A 20,311-nucleotide genomic window follows, 5' to 3' on the forward strand; every position below is an offset into this window, starting at 1 on the left:
AATTAGCTGAATAAAACCCCACAAAAAGGTCTTTTAAGGTCCATGTACCAGATTGACTTGGCTGCAGACTTCTGCATTGCTGTCAAAATGTCAGATTTTTTTTTCAGCAATAGATAATTTACTAATAATACAGGACTGAAGTCTAGTGGCAATTCAGACTGATTATCAGGCTAGGTCGAGATCTTGAGAGGTTTTTGTTTTATTAGATATTAATCCTGGCTGGAGATGCAGACAACTTAAGAGAGAATCTTTCTTTCTCATATTTACAGAAATGTAATCTTTCGTCACAGGTTAAAAAAATATCCAAATGTTTTTACATTTAATGGAAAAAAGAACTGATCTTTTGAGCTATTCATGATGAAGGAAACCTCCATGCCACTAATCTCAGAATTTTTTTATATTTTTTTTTAAAGTAATGTATTTGGGCTTTTCTTGCCTTTATTAGATAGGATAGCTGAAGAGTAGACAGCAAAGGGGGTGAAGAGAGAGGGGATGACACGCAGCAAAGGTTGAACCAGCGGCTACTGCAGAGGACTGATAGTCTCCATACATAGGACAGACGCTCTACCACCTGAGCTAAACAGCCGCCCCACAGAATTTGGTTTTCTTAATTTCAAGCAGATACTGAAATAAAAAATCTTCTACTCGGCATGGATGGATTACTGAACAGGCCTACCTGGCACAGGTCCAGGGGCCCAACGGGTCAGGGGTCCCCCTGGGCTTCACCTACAACATGTCATTCACAGACACACAAAACTGATTACAAAAAGAAACCACCACCATAAGGAGATGGAAAATGACCACAACGAGACTCAAAATGACCAGCAAGAGACACAAAATGACCAAAAGAGACACAATATGATCACAAATATATGCAAAATGACTACAAAAGGACACAATGCAACCACACTGAGACTAAAACACTGCAAAGTAGGGAGGGTGTTGTGGACAAAATCATTATTTTTGATGAATAATCACGAGTAATGTAGATAAAACAACTAAGTGAGTAAAGACAAATAACAGAACAGTGGTAAGGGTCTGGTACATTCAGAAACTGTAAAGGTGACACTTATGCCATATCACTATGCAGCGATATCCAAAATCTAAGACGATATCTAGTCTCCTATCACAATATCAATATAATACTGATATATTGCCCAGCTCTACTGAAAAGAGAAACAAAATGATCACAGAGACACAAAATAACCACAAAGAGCCACAAAACTACAGAAAGATGCATACAAAAAACACAATATGCCTACAAGATCTACTTTCCGTATAACTGTTGTGTGTTGTAGTAATCTATCATATATCTGACACATTTTATCAATCTTGTTGCCAGGACTAGGTCAGGTTGTTATTGTCAGTCTGCCAGCTTCTGGCTGATGCCATCTCATTAGCTCTCTATAATCACTTTCTTCTCTGCAGAGGTGTTCAACAGTCATTCAAATACTTTTACCTGATTATCAGTGGACAGAGTGTACAAGCTGTGAATGATTGTGGGCTGAGGAGCGACAGGTGTTACGTGACAGACAGCAGATGCAGCGGGTTGCCACTGGTGATGGGTACAGATGTGTTTTTGTGTGTCAAATGGAGAAAGACAGATCTCATAAAAGGTGTGTGTGAGATGACACATATTTAGAGCTGTGTGTCCTCTCTCCAGGTGTGTCTATAACCAAAACACTTCTGGGGATGAAGCAGTAGTGCAAGACAAGAGTGAATCGAACGAGAGTAGATCCTTTTCTTCTTCTGTTACCTGCGAAAGGTAACTGCACGATTGTACTAAGACACAGACTTTTAGAGTAAAGAGAAGTTATAAAAATACTACTTTGTAAGAAACAAAAACTTACTTTGTTAGCTTGAGGCTGCACCAAACATTTAGGCTTGAAACTTTTATCTTCTATAAATTCCTGACTATTGTTGCGTTAAAATCCATAAGTAATTGACATGAATTGGTTTGACATGGCCAACACCTGTCTTTTCTCCTAAAACATGACCACACAGAAGCTGAGTAATTGAGCTGAGCTGAAACAGTTGGCTAATAAAGGGATTAATTGATATACAGAAAATTTATGAAAATAATTTGATTAAACTGTTGATGGAAGTCTCAATCCTAAAACTAACCCCATTACCATCAAGGATGATTGGCTATCTACCCAGGGAGAGGTGAGAAGTATTTTTAAATGTACACTCTTTTTCTTTTGTATTTAGCCCACCTTTAATTTTTTACTAGGTTAATTTACTTGATTGAACATTTTACAACAAAGGGTTGTAAAATGAGAACTGAGTAGCAGTTCTCTTCATGCTACTAACAAAAATAAAATCGTACACAAAACAATATATACAAACAGGAAAATAAATGATAAATCATAACAATATTATTCATGGTGAAATACTGAGGCTGAATTGAGGAGTCTCCTGAGCAGCCTGAGGATAGAGGCAGAATGGAGATACAATTGATTTGTATGGAAGCTGTACATTGTATTTTTATGGTGTCACTCTGTTGTGTTGTCATTGGTAGGACTATTTATCTTTTACATAAAAATGTTAAACACAGGAATGCAAGAAACTGTAAGGTAGTATAATGTTGGTAATGAAAGATACAGATACTAGAAATGGTTAATTAACGCTATTCTAAGGCATGTATGTGTGTGTACACGCACACACTTCATGTCACCCCTGCATCAGTGCCCCACTTGGGCTGCCCTTGTTAAAAAAGTGTGGACACTCCCCTGATTTTACTTTGTAGATTAATCATTAAAAACAATCACCTGATTTGCTGTTATTCTTGGTCTTATCTAAATCCTGACAGAATATAATTCATAAATTTATTGAGAAAATTATTGAAGGAGGAACTGATAATAAAAATAATACTTAGTTGCAGCCCTAAACTGAACAAACAAAAGTTTGATGTTACAGCTCCTATTACTAAGATTTACCAAGTTTTACTAAGTAGTAATTTTCTAATCTTGTATTTTAATACAGAGCAGGCAATGACAATGCATGTAAATATCTCAAATAAAAGTGTCCACATAAACCGCATGTTAACACTCTCCTCAAGTAAATGAAGATTTAGACTCTCTCAGTAGAAAGACTTCCTTTGCATGTTTGTTGCCCCAAAGCCTAGACAGCACGCAACAGATACACAATGATAATGATTCATCATCAACCTTTTATACAGTAACCATAGAAACGGTGTACCCAAACAGCTATAAACAGAAAAGCAGTGACATTTCAATGTTTCCTTTCTTGAAAATATTACAGTATGAACTGTAAATCTGAGTTTTTATCCTAAAAATAATCAGGTCAATCTAATAACTGCTTCTGATGTTAGTTTAACGTCGTCTGCAACAACAACAGCTCTTTCTCTCCTTGTTTTAAATCCAAGCACAGTCTCTTTTCCACTATATGGCAATGAAGTTAAAGAACTACATCATCTTAGTGAGCGTCACATCATGGAACATACAAACCGTTTTCAACGGAAAGTCAAGACACCCTAAAAGAAACACCCATTCTTATTTTTAAGTTTCCACTGACTGATTTTTTTTCCATCAAAATCCCATAGAGCTGACCGTTACACACATAACAGCAATGACACCTTTTACAGTTGGCCCATTGTGCCCAACTGTGTTCAAATCAAAGTCACTCTGGCTCAATGAGCACATTCCAGACAGGACGCCGCTGCAGTGAGGGCGTTCAGTTCTCTCATATACTGAAGACATTTAGGTAGAGGCTCTTTCATACAGCCCTATGACATGTTCGCTTGCCAGGTTTTAAGGCTCATAAAACACTAAAGGGAGCTGGTGGGTTTTTTTTTTATTCCAGTAACATCATAGACCAAATAAGGTCAAGAGTGAAAGCAGCTGAAACGCATATAGGTAGGACTGAACATGACTGAAAGAAAGTGTTTCTGACAGCAGTAAACTGGTTTCTTACAGGTGAATACAGCAGTTTATACAGCAAACATTCAACAACAGGGGGAACCAAAACATGCCCGATATTGTAGATCTGAAATTAAATATGATGAAACTGTCAACAATAAAATAATGCGACTAAGTTCTACTGTACAGAGGAATGTCTCGGCGAAAACGGACTCCTACTGGGCTCACCTCACAATCATTTATATTGGCTAAACATGGAATCCTTTCAGAGCAACTCAACCAACGGTAAATGGAAAGTGAAGGTTCCTGGAGCCAGGAGTAAGAGTATTTCTGGGGGGACAGGGTTGAAGTTTGTGTGGAAACAGTAAGATAAAATGTCCTTTTTCAGCTGAAGTGTGCCTGGAAATTTAGAACAATGATGCTCTCTGCTCACACTAAACTGACTAAATCTAAATAAAATAATAATCTAAATAAAAAAAAGAAAAAGATGCTTAAAATGTGTAAAATGTGCGTCTTCAGATAAGTGTTCCAGGATTTCTTTTTTGTTAAGTTACCTATCAACACTGAAACAAATACACAATAGGAGAATGGACAAATGTAAGGGATAAGATTCATCAACGTCTGAAAAGATGTCAGAAACACTTATCTGGCAACTGTTGTGCCATAATAGCCAGTAAAATAGATTTTTAAATGTGTAACTCTAACCAGCTAAAACCTACCTAAAGAACCTTGCTGTTGGATGACTCTGCAAAAGAACTGTTTTTTCTGCTGCAAAATTTAAAATCGCCCAGAAAACCCATCTGTTCAAACTAACATACTTACTCTAACTCTTTTGATGGAATCTCATTTATCTTGTACAGTTACTGATTTTAATTTATTTCTGCTCTGTATGTTTTGCTACTGTTGTTTCTGATTGTATGCTTTCTATGTGTGATCTATGCTGTTGTCATTTTCTGATGTAAGGTGATCTTGAGTGTCATAAAAGGAGCCACTAAATAAAATGTATTATTGTTGTTGTTGTTATTATCATTATTATCCAGTACCAGTGTCTGTATGACATTTAGATTCTATAATGTCTGCACATGGAAACTGGTATGAACTACATAGGGTTGGGGAAAGATAGTGGTTATAGCAAATAAAATATGGTGATTCACTGTGTCTGATCTGTAATAACAGGCAACTCCAGTCTCCTGCATGCCCTCCATCACCCCAAACTCCAAACTCCACCCAGTATGCTTTGGACAATCTGACCCCCCAACCCCACTCCCTCACAACACACAAACCAGTCCACTGTTGAGGTTGGTGTGGGCTGCATCCAAAAAAAAGTTTGTGACTATCTGAAATTGCCCATCCAACAATCACACCCACTTCATGCAGTGTGGCAGGACACAGCTATTTCCACCATTTGTCCCAAACTGTCTGCCGTTATCCTACTATTTAAACAATTATTGCATCTTGACCCTCTCTTTGACAGCGGGCTTTTAATCCATCCTTTGAGTGTGGCAGTTCCAAGCAGCTATTAGCATTTTTGCCATCTGGTGTGGTCAAATGCTGCGTTGTACAAACTAGATGGTTTCAAACTGGTTTGACACACAGGAAGAAGGATGTGTGCATAAGCCTGCTATTATTTAGGTCATAATTCTCCTTCTGCTATCTGTTCGTTACTGTTTTCAAAGTCTCCGTCATTACATGAAACAACTACAAACCCCCAAGATGGTCACCTCTGTTTTCTGACAAAGCCATTGTCATTCGGAGTTCATTTGGCACATATTTTAAGTATGGCAGCAGCATAAACCACTGACATCGACTTGATCACTGTACTGACACAAGATGTACTGGACATGGCTGGACCAGGACCTAACACAGCCTCCAAGATCGGTGGTGGCCAGTTTGACTGGGAATACAACACTGAGGTGGTTTTCTTGCTGGGTCTGGCTCCTGGCACCCTGTCACAGAGTCGGTTAATAGCACAGTTAGCTGCTTGGCTAACTGGGCTAACTGGCTAATGCCAGCTACAGTTTGGTTAACCTACTTTAGCAACAAGCAAAGCAAGCTATCTGTCTATCAGGGAATTCTGTACATCAACTTGGTACCGCACTATGACATCAAGCTGGCTTTATAACATTTAATAACGCAGTCCATGGACAAGTCCAAGTCAAGATAGAGGAAAATGTTCATGGAACACTTACAATGGTAAAAATAAAAAATTAAACAGTTTCCTTAAGTTTGATAATTAGGCCTGCTATGGCATGCTGACAGCTTATGACAGGTTACAGTGTCTTGGTTAATGTCAAATTATCATAATGAAAAAAGACATTTTTGTCTTGGCTAAGGTCAAGTTGTCATAACAAAGACATTTTTGTTTGGTTTGGTTTATGTCAAGTTGACATAATTTATACATCTCAAACAATATCAACTTTGTATTAAAAATGACAATTGACCAAATGGTACTTAATGGCTGTCAGAAACATTCATAAAGACTCACTGTTCATAACAGTGTCATGTCATGGTTATGACAGTGTCATGTCAGACTTATGCACACCCCTTCAAATAAAGTGTTACCCAACTACCAAACACCCAAACACCAACAGGTAATGCAAAGGCTGCTGGCATAAATGGATAAAGTGGGAATAAATACTGCATTCCAGGTATCAGTGATAGTGAAAAGAGCTGATATTTATTGCTCAAAAACATTGATGTAGCTGCACTTCAGCAGTTTGGTGCTCAAGTGTTTTGCTCAAGGGTACAGTTGAAACAGTCTGATGTTCCAAGCTGATTTGGGGATTTGAACATATGATTTCCTAGTCACAAGACAGTCTCTCTAACCATCAAGCCTCTGGCAGTCCACAATGTGATGAGCTGTGTTCAGTGTATGAATAATAAATAACTCCAGCACCAATAGCATCCTGCAGAAAAGCTTTGTCCTGGATTAGTTCTTTCTTTAAATGTTCAAAATAGAAAATTATTTCCGTCATCCATTGTCAAAAATCACCCACCCGTACCTTCACATGCTGACATTAAACTGGCATGCTGACAAGTTTGTTCTCTCACTTCAGAGCCCAGTGAACCAGTCCACACATTGCTCTTTGATTTTCTCAGACACACAAACGGCAAGTGCAGTGCAGATGAAACCCCTCACACCATTACCATACAAACTAAACACTTCATTTCTCACCCTGGTGTAGCGTTTGACTCGCCTGCCATTTCCAAGTACCTCAATGTACACACACACAAAGAGGATAAAGAGGGCAGAGGAAGCCTGGTCTATTGCCAAACAAACAAACTATCTCTCTCCTACAGAGCTGTATAAGGGGAGCCCCACAGCAGGGAGTAACTAAATGAAAACCACAGCAGCAGCAGCAGACAGAGGTGTGAAAATGGAAATTAAAAGGTGGGCTGACCCACAGTATGTGTCTCGTAATGGGTCTCTGAGGGAGGTGTGGATCAAATACTTTTTACCTTAGTTCGTTGCCATTACACATTTTACTGCATCCTTTTGGTAAATCTTCTAAAAGTCCAAAAAGATATTTAATCCCTGATCATTGTCCAAATTATACATGCTTATAGTACAATGAGTCAAGTGGGTCCTTCGTGTAGTCGATCTAGCATTTTGTCTCTTGTGTTTAGTTACACGTCAATTTTCTTTCTTACCAGGCAAAAGCAGAAGACAAAAACAAGAACAAGAGCATAATATCATTCTAATGTGTGATTCTACATAGCAAGCCAGTGTTCTAGAAGCAAAAGAGGCGTGATGCTGGGTTCAGAGTTCTGTGAAGCGCCATGATATGTCAATACACAGGAGCATTAGCCTGTCTCGATCATCAAGTGATTCTGGACGACCTCATGAATTTATAAAATAAAGCTCTTATATGTTCCTGGCTTAACTGGGCGTAACTTGTTCAGCAACAATTTAAAAGGACCATCAACTATGATGATCTATGAGGAGAGGCTTCTCTCCTGCCTGTGTGTGTGTGTGTGTGTGTGTGTGTGTGTGTGTGTGTGTGTGTTTGTCTTTGTGTCTCCCTCTTTGCTTAGACAAACCAGAAAAATATGTGGAATAAGAAATTTAAATCACAAACAGCATCACTGAGTAACACAACAGTGTTGTGTCCCATCCTGATGGTTCCCAGACATCAATTCAGTTTTCCACTGCTAGTTTGAAGGCGGAATATAAATGTCCCTGATTACGTGTTTGTACCTTTTGATAGAACAACGAGGTGGAGTAACGACACAACATTCCCCCCTGGAACATTTATACAAGAGACTAAATATCCATTGTCCATCCATACTGTTTGTACTTTTTGGAGAGGATAATTAAAGAAACCGCCATCCAACCTCTTTATATACCAGAGAATCAGTTCTTACTACAGCTCCATACATAGCGCTTCAACATTCACAGCTTGACAGCCTGCCAACCTTCAGTTAGTTATGGCTGCTAAGTTGTGATTATCACATTTGTTGAAGTTGTTTGTCAGTCACTAGGCATAAAGTTGCCCGTTATTCTCAGAGGAAACCTTTTCATGTTTTCCACCTAAAAGCAACCAAGTAAATTTCCCTACGAAATCTAGCGCAATATAAAATGCAATGTAAAGCCAGGTTGCAAATTTTTATAACCTGTAATAATTCTGCCAACTTCATAATCAATGACACAGAATGAATAATTTTGATAGAATCATCTTACTGTATATTTTATGATTTAATAGTCGACATATGCACACATTACCCTGAAATCTCTTCATGTTCAAACCTTCCTCCTAACATTAAGAATAGCTGCGACTGTCTTGTGCTGTGTGCTTTTCTGAAGCAATCACATGAGCAGCTATAACATCTGGGCTATGAGATCATAGTCTGACGATTCTGATGATTAAGCATTTAATTTCATAATTCTGAATAGCTGAGAATCTGGTATTTACTGCCACATGATAAATATTCTTACCCTGACTAGGCTGCATTAGAATTTCACTGACCCGTCAGCAGATACCCCAGCCACAATCTGAGGCACTGTATCAAATTAAATAAATCACTTTAAAAAATGCTATATGATGGGTAAATATCACAGACTGAATTGCCTCCCATTTTCTAGTGGTATTCAAAGATTATAGTTGGACATACATCATCAACATGATGAAGAGCTTCACCTCACTCCTTTAATAAAACATCTGTTGGGTCAATACCAAACTGTTTTAGCCCTCACATTCTCCTCTCATGGATTCATCCCAGCTGTATATGTCTTTACAGTGGTAGTGTTGGGACAGAGTAGCATGAGTCTTACCTTTTATAACCTGCAGGGCAGCAGTCAGCCAGCACAGCAGGACAAGATGCAGGGCAAGAGACCACCTGGGGACACACATCAGCAATGTAATGTAAGTTGAGTTTGGGTAAGTTTTAAGCAGATGTCAAAACATTAAAAATGTGTTTAAAATGTCAAAACATTCATACAGAAGAGCTTATTTTTCAAGTGAAATTTTCAATGTAGAGCACAAAAAAGCTACATGTAGAAGAAATGTTGCTACATCACAAGTCTAGTCTGAGATGTAACTAAAGTGAAGATATGAAGTGAAAGGTAAAGTGGATTACAATCCACTCTGCTTTCCTTGCATGCAGAAAACATTGAGGTAATATTTAGTTCCCTTACCCTTGAAACATTTTAGCGAGCAAATTAATAAAGATCCAGGTTTAGAAGTGAACTCCAAGTGCATGTGTGTGATGAAATTCTGGTAAACCCTCTGGTCCTTCTGCTTCAGTGTGCAGACCTGAAGTCACACTGCTGCTCTCCCTCTCTCTCTCTCTCTCTGTCGGTACAAAGCCTCTCTCAGTTCTGAGCTGAGTGACTCTCTCTCTCTCTCAGACCCACAGAGTTGGGAAATTTGACTCCTTTGAGAAAAAAAAAAACTCCCCCCTTACCCACTCAGTGGACCCTCTCTCCTAACCTGCTGCTACTTAAGTCAAGTTCCTTTCACTATTATTAAATTATATAAATGTGTGTTATTAATAATAATGTGTGTTCCTGTGCATGTATTGAAATAGTAATACATACACAAAAACTGCCTATACTTAGCTCTCCCACATAAGCAGGGCCAAGAAGACAAGGGAACAGTAGAGAGAGACCAGAAACAAAGTAGATGGAATTGTAGGGAACATGAGACAGGGTTAAGCAGGAGAAAAGAGGACATAGCAAGAAAATAGTGTGGTGTATGCAAATGTATAGTGAGAATTATTATACCATCTACAGACGACTCAAAGTATCCCACCATACATGGTGAAAAGTAGTTTACAACTGATAGTCACTAAGTGATGGTCAGTAATCAAGCATTATATACCACAATGCATTATGCTGAAAGAAAAACAATGACATAATTAACAGCGCAGCAATTAGTGTCCAAAAAACATTTCTTTTCACTATTATAGTAAGCTCACTATAATTCTCTACATTGAAATCCCCAGGTAGTGAGTAGGGGATAGTGAGTGAGTAAACTATTTCAGACATAAACCAGGATAAATGCACAAAAATAGTTTGAAGTGTAGACCGACTGAAGCAGAAGCTACTGTAGCATCAGGCAGAGTGGAAGTTGCAGGGCCTAGTGTTTGTAGAGGTCTTGATTACTGAGATGAGATGCAGCTGGTATGGCTCTGCTGACTCCAACACACCTGACTCCACTCACACAATCAGACACAGAAAAAAAGAACGCAATCACAGAGTCATCACAAGTTTATCACTAATAAAGTTGGGTCATAAAATCAGTGCATTGATTAAGTAATATCACACAGTATTTGTTTGAGGTTTATATTAGCTAACCTTAGCTACCATAAACTGTTGCTCAAACAAGACCAAGTAAGGCTGTAGCAGCTAAACTCTGAGTGCAAAAGGTTATGTCATTCCACTTTGAAGCTAGATTTTGCCCCTCTACAAGACTGGGCCACATCATCAGGTAATAATGTAGGATCCACCTTGGTTACCATGTTGATTTAGTGGTGTAAATTCTCTTGAAATGTGCAAATAATCAAACTGATGCACAATGACTTTGGAGTCCCCTGTAGACCTGGGTCTGTGGTGCAGGTACCCACTTTACATGTCAGCATTTTATAGATAAAAGGTTTTTGTACATTTAGTGCAGTTTTCAAAAGCACAGACTTGTTCCAATAGCAACACTGGTATCAAAAATGCCTCAGATACAGCCTAAAGTGCTGACTGGGATATCAGTCAATACGTGAGTCTACACAACAATCCAATATCCCGCAAGTTGTTAGCCCCAAAGTGCAGCTTGTAAATCGAATTTTAAACCTGATTTTAACCTGAGCCAGGCCATTCAAAATTGATAGCAATCATATTACATCTATACAGGGTTAGGAGTTTACAGCAGTTATATATCCATTTTTCAATACACTGGTGTCAGATCCACGTCTGGTATCAGTCAATAGGCAAAGTTGAGGTATCAGTATCTAGAGGAACAAATGGTATAGGAACATCTCTAAAAAAATAATTGTGGCTAAAGAAGGGGATAATAAATCATTGCACAGCCTGTCAGCTGAAATGCATTATTAACAGTTTAGTCCTACTGTTTACCAGTTGCATAATTTCTGTTAAAATGTTGATCTTATACTAGATGTTAACTTGGCCCAGTCACTGGCCCCTGCAAGTGTAACACAGTCCTCTTATGAACAGGAAGGAGTTGCCGATATCTGACCAGTAAACGTCTGGTTTCCAAAACTGAAATGGAACTTACACAAAGACCATTTGCTCCAGAAAGGTTGTTTGACTCAGATGAGTCATTTATGCATCACCAATTGTTGTCTGGTTGCTCCAAGTATTTTCAGCCCTTTAATCAGTCAGACAAACAAAAATATTTCCCAACCATTATAGTCACACCCTTATACTGGCACACTGACTGTACTGATCACAAACTCTGTGACGTCTGACAGTGCAAAAACACCCATTAGTCTAAGTCTTATGGTATTTAGTCATTTTACAAAAAAATAAACAACAAATGGGAATGGGAGTCTGACCAGCTTTGGCCAGGAGTTTCTTGAAGAAAAAAACCCAATAAAATAAATAAATAAATAAATAAAATCCACATGTAAAAAATTTTAGTTTTATGTAAGACCAAGAGACTCAAATAAATGGACCCAACTGTCAGTTCAATAATCTTTTGAACAGAAATACAACTGAAGGCAGACAATTTCTAGATTGCAATCATCAGATTAATCTGAGTGGCCTCAGGCTGAATGAGTTTAACATAATTGCTAAAAAGATTGTCAAAGAATAGGTCGCTTTGTTCTTGAATAAACAGTCAAGTCATATACTGTAGAGAGCAATTATATTAGCAAAACATGCAGCAGTATTTGAACAAGTTCAGGAGTTCACAGTGGGGTTAGGGGGGCAGAGTTAAGTTCCAGGGTGGGCCCCGGGAAAATTAGAAAAAAATAGTATTCACTATATAGCATTCACTATAATTGTATTTTAATTTACATTTCAGAGCAAAAGGCAGAAAGAACTGGCCCAGTCGGAGCTGGACTTTGTCTCCCAAGGCCACAAAGACAAAGCATCTGGGGTCATCAAGGTCAGAGGGAGTCTCAGTGAAATTATCCATGTTGTGATGTTAACACCCCACTATTAGCAGATCCTGGAATGATAATGGCCTGGAGAGAAAGAAAGTTACCCTCCCTTTCCTCCTCTTCCCCCTACACTCTGTCCTTCTCATCTTTACAGGCCCTTCCTCAGCCACTTGTGTTTTGCCTCTTTAGCTCTCCTCATAGATTTAGCTCTCAGATAGGCAGATTCTCCAAAATAGAAGAAAATGATGTTTAGCCAAAGCTTTGGATGGAAGGTCAGTGGATGCTGTGAGAAGATGATGGCTGTGGCCTCAGTGACAGACATGCTGATTGTAAGTGAGATCTGAGAGTGAAGAACAGTGGGCTAATGACAAATAAGAGCTGCACAACGGATCACAACATTATCAAATCACAATATGGCCCAGTGCAGTATCCAAATAGCAAAAGCCTAAATAATCACATTATGACTTTTTACCATATCATGCAGCCCTACAACAATACGCTAAACAAAAATTGCATACATTTAAGAATATAAAGTATAAATATGCAAATATGATATGACAATTATCTAATAAAGTGAAAATTTATATGAACATACAAAACATAAATTAGTCAGTTACTTGGAGAAAGTGTAGATGGTGAGGAAAATAGACCTTTGTCAGGATAAACTTTGGGCTTAAAGCATTTATTTTCTTAATTAATTCATTGTACAATTTATTTCAACTTTTGGACATAAACATGTTACAAATTTATTATAATATATACATATAATTAGTGGTTACTTTTGGTTGTGTATGTGCCACCAGAAGATGTCATGTCATGTTTGATATACAAATAGTTGTGTCTTGCACTGTCATGTTGGGTGGGCCAAATGTTTACCATGATATGGATATGGAAGAAAAGAGTCTGTGGCTCTGTGAGGTTTCACAACAAACCCTCTAGACCTCTGTCACACAGGTTACCCACAAGCCACTCCTTAAAGGAAGGCTTGTTTGGTAAAACAGATACAGTGGGAGGATAATTCTTAAATACTTAAGCAAAGGGACCACTCCCCCATGTTGAAAATATTCTAGTACAAGTAAAAATTCTGCATACTAAACTTGACTAAGATAAAAGTATGCAAGTGTTATAACAATATTTACTTAAAGTAGTTATTGTGCAGCAAAATGGTCCCTGTCAGTGTTTCACTGTTGTATCTAAGGTTTCTGGATTAATATCACTACTGTATTGATGTGTATGTTTGTGCATTATATTTTATAAGATACAGATATTTTATAATGATATGTTTGCACTATTTGAGAGTTTATGGAATGTTATTTTGAAAAAAATGTGGATATCTATATAGGTGTTGCAGAATAGCCTAAAAATATTTAATGTTATTTTTAAGCCATATTGCCCAGCCCTAGGTACATGCAGCCAGTCAGTCATCTTGTCTCAATGAAGACTGATCATTGTAGGCCTCAGTTTTATTTTCTAAATAAAACAATAATTGAAGCTTGTAACTTTTTGAGGTCTCTCTCACTGAAAACATTCTTTCATGGCCAACTACCATTGTCCATACGTCCATCTATAATACTGCTTATCTGTGAATGACTGCAGCATGCAGTCATGCACGTCTATGGATCTATAACTGAACTTAAACAACAGAAGCAAGATATTCTAGGTGGCAAAACCTCCCATGTTTGCAGAAAGTAAGCCTCAGCGAACCCATTATTTTCCCTTCTCGTTTTTCATGAGCCCTGTGAATTTTTTTTATACAGTAACACTTGTGGTCATGGTGTTTTTTTTATGTGGATCCTGGCCACAAGACAAGATTCCCATTGAGGAAACAATAAAGTGTCAAATTAGGTTAACTGTTCTGAATCTTAGCAAAAAACAGGCTGTACTTTAAACTGAGCAACAAGCAAAGATTACAGACGAGCACAGAATGCAGCAGAGTTGTAGTTCAGACAGCGATCAGAGCATCAGACCGAGATTGTTGTTGTTGTTGCTCTGTGCGTGCTGACCCAGCTAACCGCTCTGTGCGACAAACAGGAAGCCATTTATCCCAGGCCAAGTTCCCCTGAAAGCTTCCTACTGCAGCTCCAAGATTGTCTTTGTTCTTTTGCGAGCCAAGAGACAATGATGATTTTAGGATTAATTTGATTTTTGGAAAGTGAGCCTGGGCCAGTTATGTAAAAGATGACAACAGTCCAGCTCAGCTCTCATGTGGGTCAGACAGGAACCATGTGCCATGTGACAAGAACACATCACCTTCAGGGTGTACGTTACGATAGACATGAATGATTTTGTTAAAAAAAAAAAAACAAAAAAAAAAACAGCTGAGATGAAAAGAGAGCAATTAGAGAAAAAGGGTCTACATCTGTCATTCTGCTTCATTTCCTTTGCATACAGACTTCCTGCTCTGATGTTTCCTGCTTTTTGTCTGTGTGTGTCTATAGATGCACATTTCATGTCATGTTATGGGAGTGTCCATCCAAGTCTGAAGAAACACCTCTGCCAGCTCCTTATTTATACAGTAGGCACAAATGATCCCTTCAATTCCAATAGAGATGAACATGTCTACATATATGTCTACATGCACCCTAGCACTCTATATCAATGTTTCTCAGCAATTTTTCTCAAGGGACCCCTTTTCTATTATTGAGTAAACTGACAACCCCTGTCTAAGTGATATAGTCTAGTGATATTTCATTCATATTCAGTGTCGAACAATGAGAATAGAGAATAATTGGTAAATTGTACAATTAACCCAAATAGTGAACACAATTACTGCAGGAAGTTTGTATAGCAATTTGCATGAATTTTGAGCAAATTATTTCCTGTGAATATTGGCTCTAGGGCTGCAACCGACCATTATTTTAAAAGATGATTACTCTGACAATTATTTTCTCGATTGATGAATTAGTTGTTTGGTCTATAACAGTCATTCCCAAACACTGGGTCAGGACTCACAGGTGGGTCACAGAAGATTTTATTTGTGTCACCATATAAATAAAAGACTATGGAAGAAATTCAGCAAATATTAAAAAGGTGTATGTTGTTTTACTGATGAGAGGAAAAAATGAGAGCCTGTTAATTCTGCCAAAATGCACTTATTTTGTCTCATTTATGAAGCAGGCTAAAATGTCCCATATATTTTTTTTTTCTGATGAGGGGAAATAAAACAAAAAGATAAATAAGATGGCCTGTTAACTGAGCCTATATAAAATTATTTCTCATTAATGAAGTATTGAAAATGTGTATGATTTCAATAAAATGCATCAAGATAAGACAAGGTGTTGCAGTAAAAATGGTCAGGAATGTTTATTTATGCAATGTCCACACAGTGACAGTACACTGCAGCTCTGCATCTGACAACTGTAGCTCTTTATATACTGAGTTTACAGAAGTGTTGGGAGGAAAGGAAAAGAATTTAGAAAGCACCGGGATTTTGGTTTTCCTTCGTTCACACAGAGTGTGTAGGAGGAAAGAGGGAGTGTGTCTGCTCTTCACCAGCCTTTTGTATGTGTTTGACATATAGTTGCATTATTGCGGGATCGCTGTCACATACTTTTTAATCTGACAAAGCACACAGAGTACGATACAAGCACAGCAGTTTTAACAGCTCTTGGCCTGTTAATGAGGGAAAATACCTGCGCTGAAGGACTGGTTACTGACTGAATTTCATATAGGCCATACATATTCTAGGAGCCATTAGTTAAGGTGGTGTCTGTTTATGGTTTATAGCCTATATCGAGTCTATCACGGGTGGCAGTGTGGGTTATTGTGGTAGATGAACTCTGAGCATAGCTGTCACATAGGTGGGTGTTGGTGAATCTATATAGCACAGATGCTACAGACTGGGTAATGAAGCATGGGTAGCGGGGAGATCTGACGGTTTTTACCGCTGGCATGCTCACGTCAGTTAGTCATTACAGCATGGCATTTTGATCGTCATAAAAAAGTCATTTTTTAAAGTTGAATTCTTCATAATCTGGGAACCACATCCATGGCAAAGTCTAGACATCATCAACTAAAGCGCGTCAAAAACAAAGAACGCTCCCGTACCCAGCCAAGCAAAAAAACACCCTAAGTCGATGAACCACCATGGGACCTTACTTCTGTAAATACATGAGCAGAGTAGATAAGAGACAATTACATTTTTAATCCCATATGAATTGTGCCACAAATTAAAGATGATGATTGTAAATTAAAAGAGAATTTTACAAGTTAAGAAAATAATTTGCCGTAAAACTGCTTAAGTACAAGAATGGGAAGATGTGCAATTAGAAACACTACACACCCAAGTTGTGGCGTAAAGACTCCCTCCCTCCCAAAGCTAATGCTAGATGCTGAAGATACTGTGCTTGTGTGTTTTTGTACCAGGATGTAGTCATACAAGTAATGAATCTTGCTTGTTCTTTCACTTCCTGGCTACCAGGACTCACTGGACAAAACAGTTGAGGTAAGACATTACAAGGGACAGCGATGTTGGTGGTGGTGATGTATATTGTGCAAGTGGTTTCACAAAAAAACTACATCAAACCTACTGACTAACTGGGACATTCTTGACTTGCAAAATTATCTTTCAAACTGATAAACATCACGTGTAATTCATAACACAATTCGAACATTTGATTTGTCTCACCATGCACTACCATTCATATTTTTTCCAAAGTAAGATCCCATGGGGCAGACCGGAAGGGGTACTTTGCCTCTTTTTATAGTTTGTGTTCAGGTCTTCACCATGTCCCTATCCTGTGAAATTTATTTTAACATCCTAACATAACATTTTGAAAAACTTTAAAAATTACAATTTCATTTAGTTTTCTTCACAGAAACGAATGAAACGCTGAGACATATGCCCAAAATCTTTTTTAGTGGGGTTCAGGACCCCCAGTTTGAATACCACTATATGAACATACTACAACCCCAAACCTCCATTGATGGGAAATCCCCATTTATAATTCCTTTTAATGCCATTTATCTGTAGCAGTTATAGCAGACTTATGTCAATTAACACCACAGTGGGCACATACACACACAAATAGACTCTTTTCACCAGCAATACTGATATGAAATAGCAGGATAAACACAGGTGTTACCAATGATACTAATTAAGGTCTGTTACATTCATTATAACAGCCTTTCCAATGGCCAAGGCGCAGCACACTTTAATTAGCATAATTGGTAGGCTAGCACCTGTGTTTAGCCTCCTAGTTAATGACAAATGGCTGCTGTGGAAAAGTACTATTAAAAAGTTGCAGTCCTCCTGTTTGTTTAGCATGCAGTGGCAAACAAAAACCTTAACAGAAAGAAACACTGAAAATTCAACCCACAATTCTTCTTCGGTCCTGGTCCTGGAGAAAGTTAGAAAGATGAAACCAAACAGTAGCTGAGGTAAAGTTCTTGTCAGGAAGTACAAGGTCCAAGTCTGAACGACTTTATGTTAGCTTTAACTTAGCACCGACAAATTAGCACAAAACTTTCGCCCTACTTGCTGTCATTATGCAAGAAATGTGCGTTTTGTCTACACAAAAGTACAGTTTTCTTCTTTTCTATTTAAATAACCAGACTGTCTACAAAGGTCTTCTCAGCTTTTGTTCCACTTGTCCGCTCATGTTTCTTCCTTTCTCCCCAGGGTTGCCAGGTGTGTGACAAAACCAGCCCAATAACAGAATTCAAAATATGCCCATACAAAAAACCCTATACATTTTTTTTTAGCATCCAACAGCATTGCTGTCGTTGCAAAATGAATTACTGACAAAAATCTTTCACCTGGGTCCTAAAAAAAGCATTGTGTAATTATGTTATGATACAGTAAAGTCTGTGTACATGTGTATATGTGCTGATTTGGACTGGAGTCACTTTGATAGGATTTGGGTATTAACATAATTTCAGTCCAAATATGGCTATAATATGGATGGATAATATGGATATTATCGATTGTAAGTTGCAATCTGACCTGGCAACCCTGGTTTCTCCCATGTTTTTTGTTCTGACCCCGCCCTCTCCCGCTGTCTTAATTACCTACAGCTAATTACCACAGGTGGCACTGTGATTGATACATACAATAACCAATGAAATAATACACGACACTAAATGCTCAATGGTTTTTTCATTTAGTCTGCCTTCAGTGTTGTTAAGAACAGTTTCAAGAACAAATTTAACTATTTACACCCTACCTTATGACTAAATTACCTTAATCTCTCAGCTAACAATTTTTCATCCTTTATTAAAATTAATTACTTTGTTTAATTTTTAACTGAATTGTTTTCATCCAACTTTATTAGGAACTAACCCATTTTAATCTCTTACTTTCACATGAGTGCTACATATACATTACATGAATCTTTCACCTGTTAATAATATCCAATTCTTGATTTATTGTTGTCAAGATTTATTGTTTATTTATTTGCTACTTTGCTGAACAATTTATGGTTAAATACCAGCTTCCAGTTTAGAAGTGTGATTTAACAGTTTCTGGTAACTGTCTTCTATCAAATCCACTTATGATTGCTCTACTTTTTATTTAAACTTTCCACATATATGGTAATTATACTTACTATACTTTCTTGACTTGAGTGCATTGCTGTTGTACATAATGAGCAAACATATCATTCAACCCACCACATTAAGACAGAAACTGTCTTTCACATTATACCTCCATGATTAGGCCTTCAACAGGAACACAAGAAATATATAAAAAAAACAATGTCACAAAGACTCAGAGCTCCAGACTTAACTTCTTTTTGGGTTGTTTAATGTGTGTTTCTTCAGCAAACTCAACACAGTGTAGATAAAGTTATCTCTGCTTAAAAATAGTCCTACTAAAATTCTACTACATACTAGGGTCCATGTTTCTCAGTTCAGAATTGAGCTCACACATGGAGCATAAGATTTTGCTTAAACACAGCAATCACTGACTCAACTAAAATTCACTAAAATGCTAAAATCAGCTCCAGTTCCTTTGTTACATTTTCACTATCTCTTCCTTTTTGATCACAAATGACACACTAATATTATTTGTGACAACACAAACAGTGAATAAGAAATGTTCAAGAGATCTACAGATTACAATAAATACTGCCATATTTGCCCTTTAACTGTCCTGATAGTAATCAATTGAACTTTGGCTTTAACTTTGATACAGTAATAAGAGGCAAACATGATGAAAATATAATGGCTTTAAAACTCATCCCATGATTCCAAAGTCAGTGCTTGTCATATGTAAAGATAGTCAGCTATGTTAGCATTCCTCGTTGAAACCACTGAGCTAGTTGCCAGCTCCTACAATCAGTGAAATGCTAAAATAGACAACAAGCTGTAGTTAGTGTCCTTTCCTGCAACAAGTGCCTGGTGAAGCAATAAAACATGTTAAATCAAAATGACAGCTCTTTATATGAGGAAAGAACTCCACTGTGCAGCCACAAAGTTGTCATTTCAGATGTGGCAAAGCTGAGGAGACCCAGGAGGAGGGGGTATAGAAAGACTTCTGTGCCCCCAGACGATGCACTGATTTCAGGCTGAACTGCAGGTAGACTCCCTGTCCTTCACAGCAACTGGGGCACTGTTGCTTTTTCTCCTGACAGTGTGAGACGGGGTCCACTGTGCTTCCTCTGTCTGACATGACATCTCTGTCCATGTCCCATCTCTAAGTAATGACCCACCTCTGGCGAACCCCCCCCAAACATCTGAGGGCATACTGTCCAACAATGTTTCCTCCCAGCGCCCTTCCAAACAATGAGGAAGCTCTGGGTGCTACGAGTAGATAGTAATGACCTCCCGACCTCCTCCTCGAACCAACAGGACACGGTCCAGGCCGTCCATCAGGACCTCAAGGAACTCCATATCTGAGAGACACACTGCAGTCAAGGACATACTGTACATTAGATACA

The 20,311-nt window shown here is 38.1% G+C and overlaps 1 protein-coding gene across 3 annotated transcripts in view; it reads right to left on the reverse strand.

The window, feature by feature from the left end:
- Nucleotides 1-19,163: 19,163 nt before the first annotated feature.
- LOC146318257 (solute carrier family 12 member 7-like) overlaps nucleotides 19,164-20,311 on the reverse strand; it is a 41,388-nt gene continuing 40,240 nt past the window's right edge. For all 3 annotated transcript variants that reach the window (XM_084732011.1, XM_084732009.1, XM_084732010.1), the window contains one exon: nucleotides 19,164-20,266. In XM_084732011.1, the coding sequence (XP_084588137.1) occupies nucleotides 20,175-20,266 (92 nt within the window). In that variant the 3' untranslated portion in view covers nucleotides 19,164-20,174. The remainder of the gene's footprint in view (nucleotides 20,267-20,311) is intronic.

Source organism: Lutjanus erythropterus, chromosome 12 (genome assembly GCF_056507025.1).
Source record: "Lutjanus erythropterus isolate fLutEry1 chromosome 12, fLutEry1.hap2, whole genome shotgun sequence".
Lineage (NCBI taxonomy): Eukaryota > Metazoa > Chordata > Actinopteri > Lutjaniformes > Lutjanidae > Lutjanus > Lutjanus erythropterus.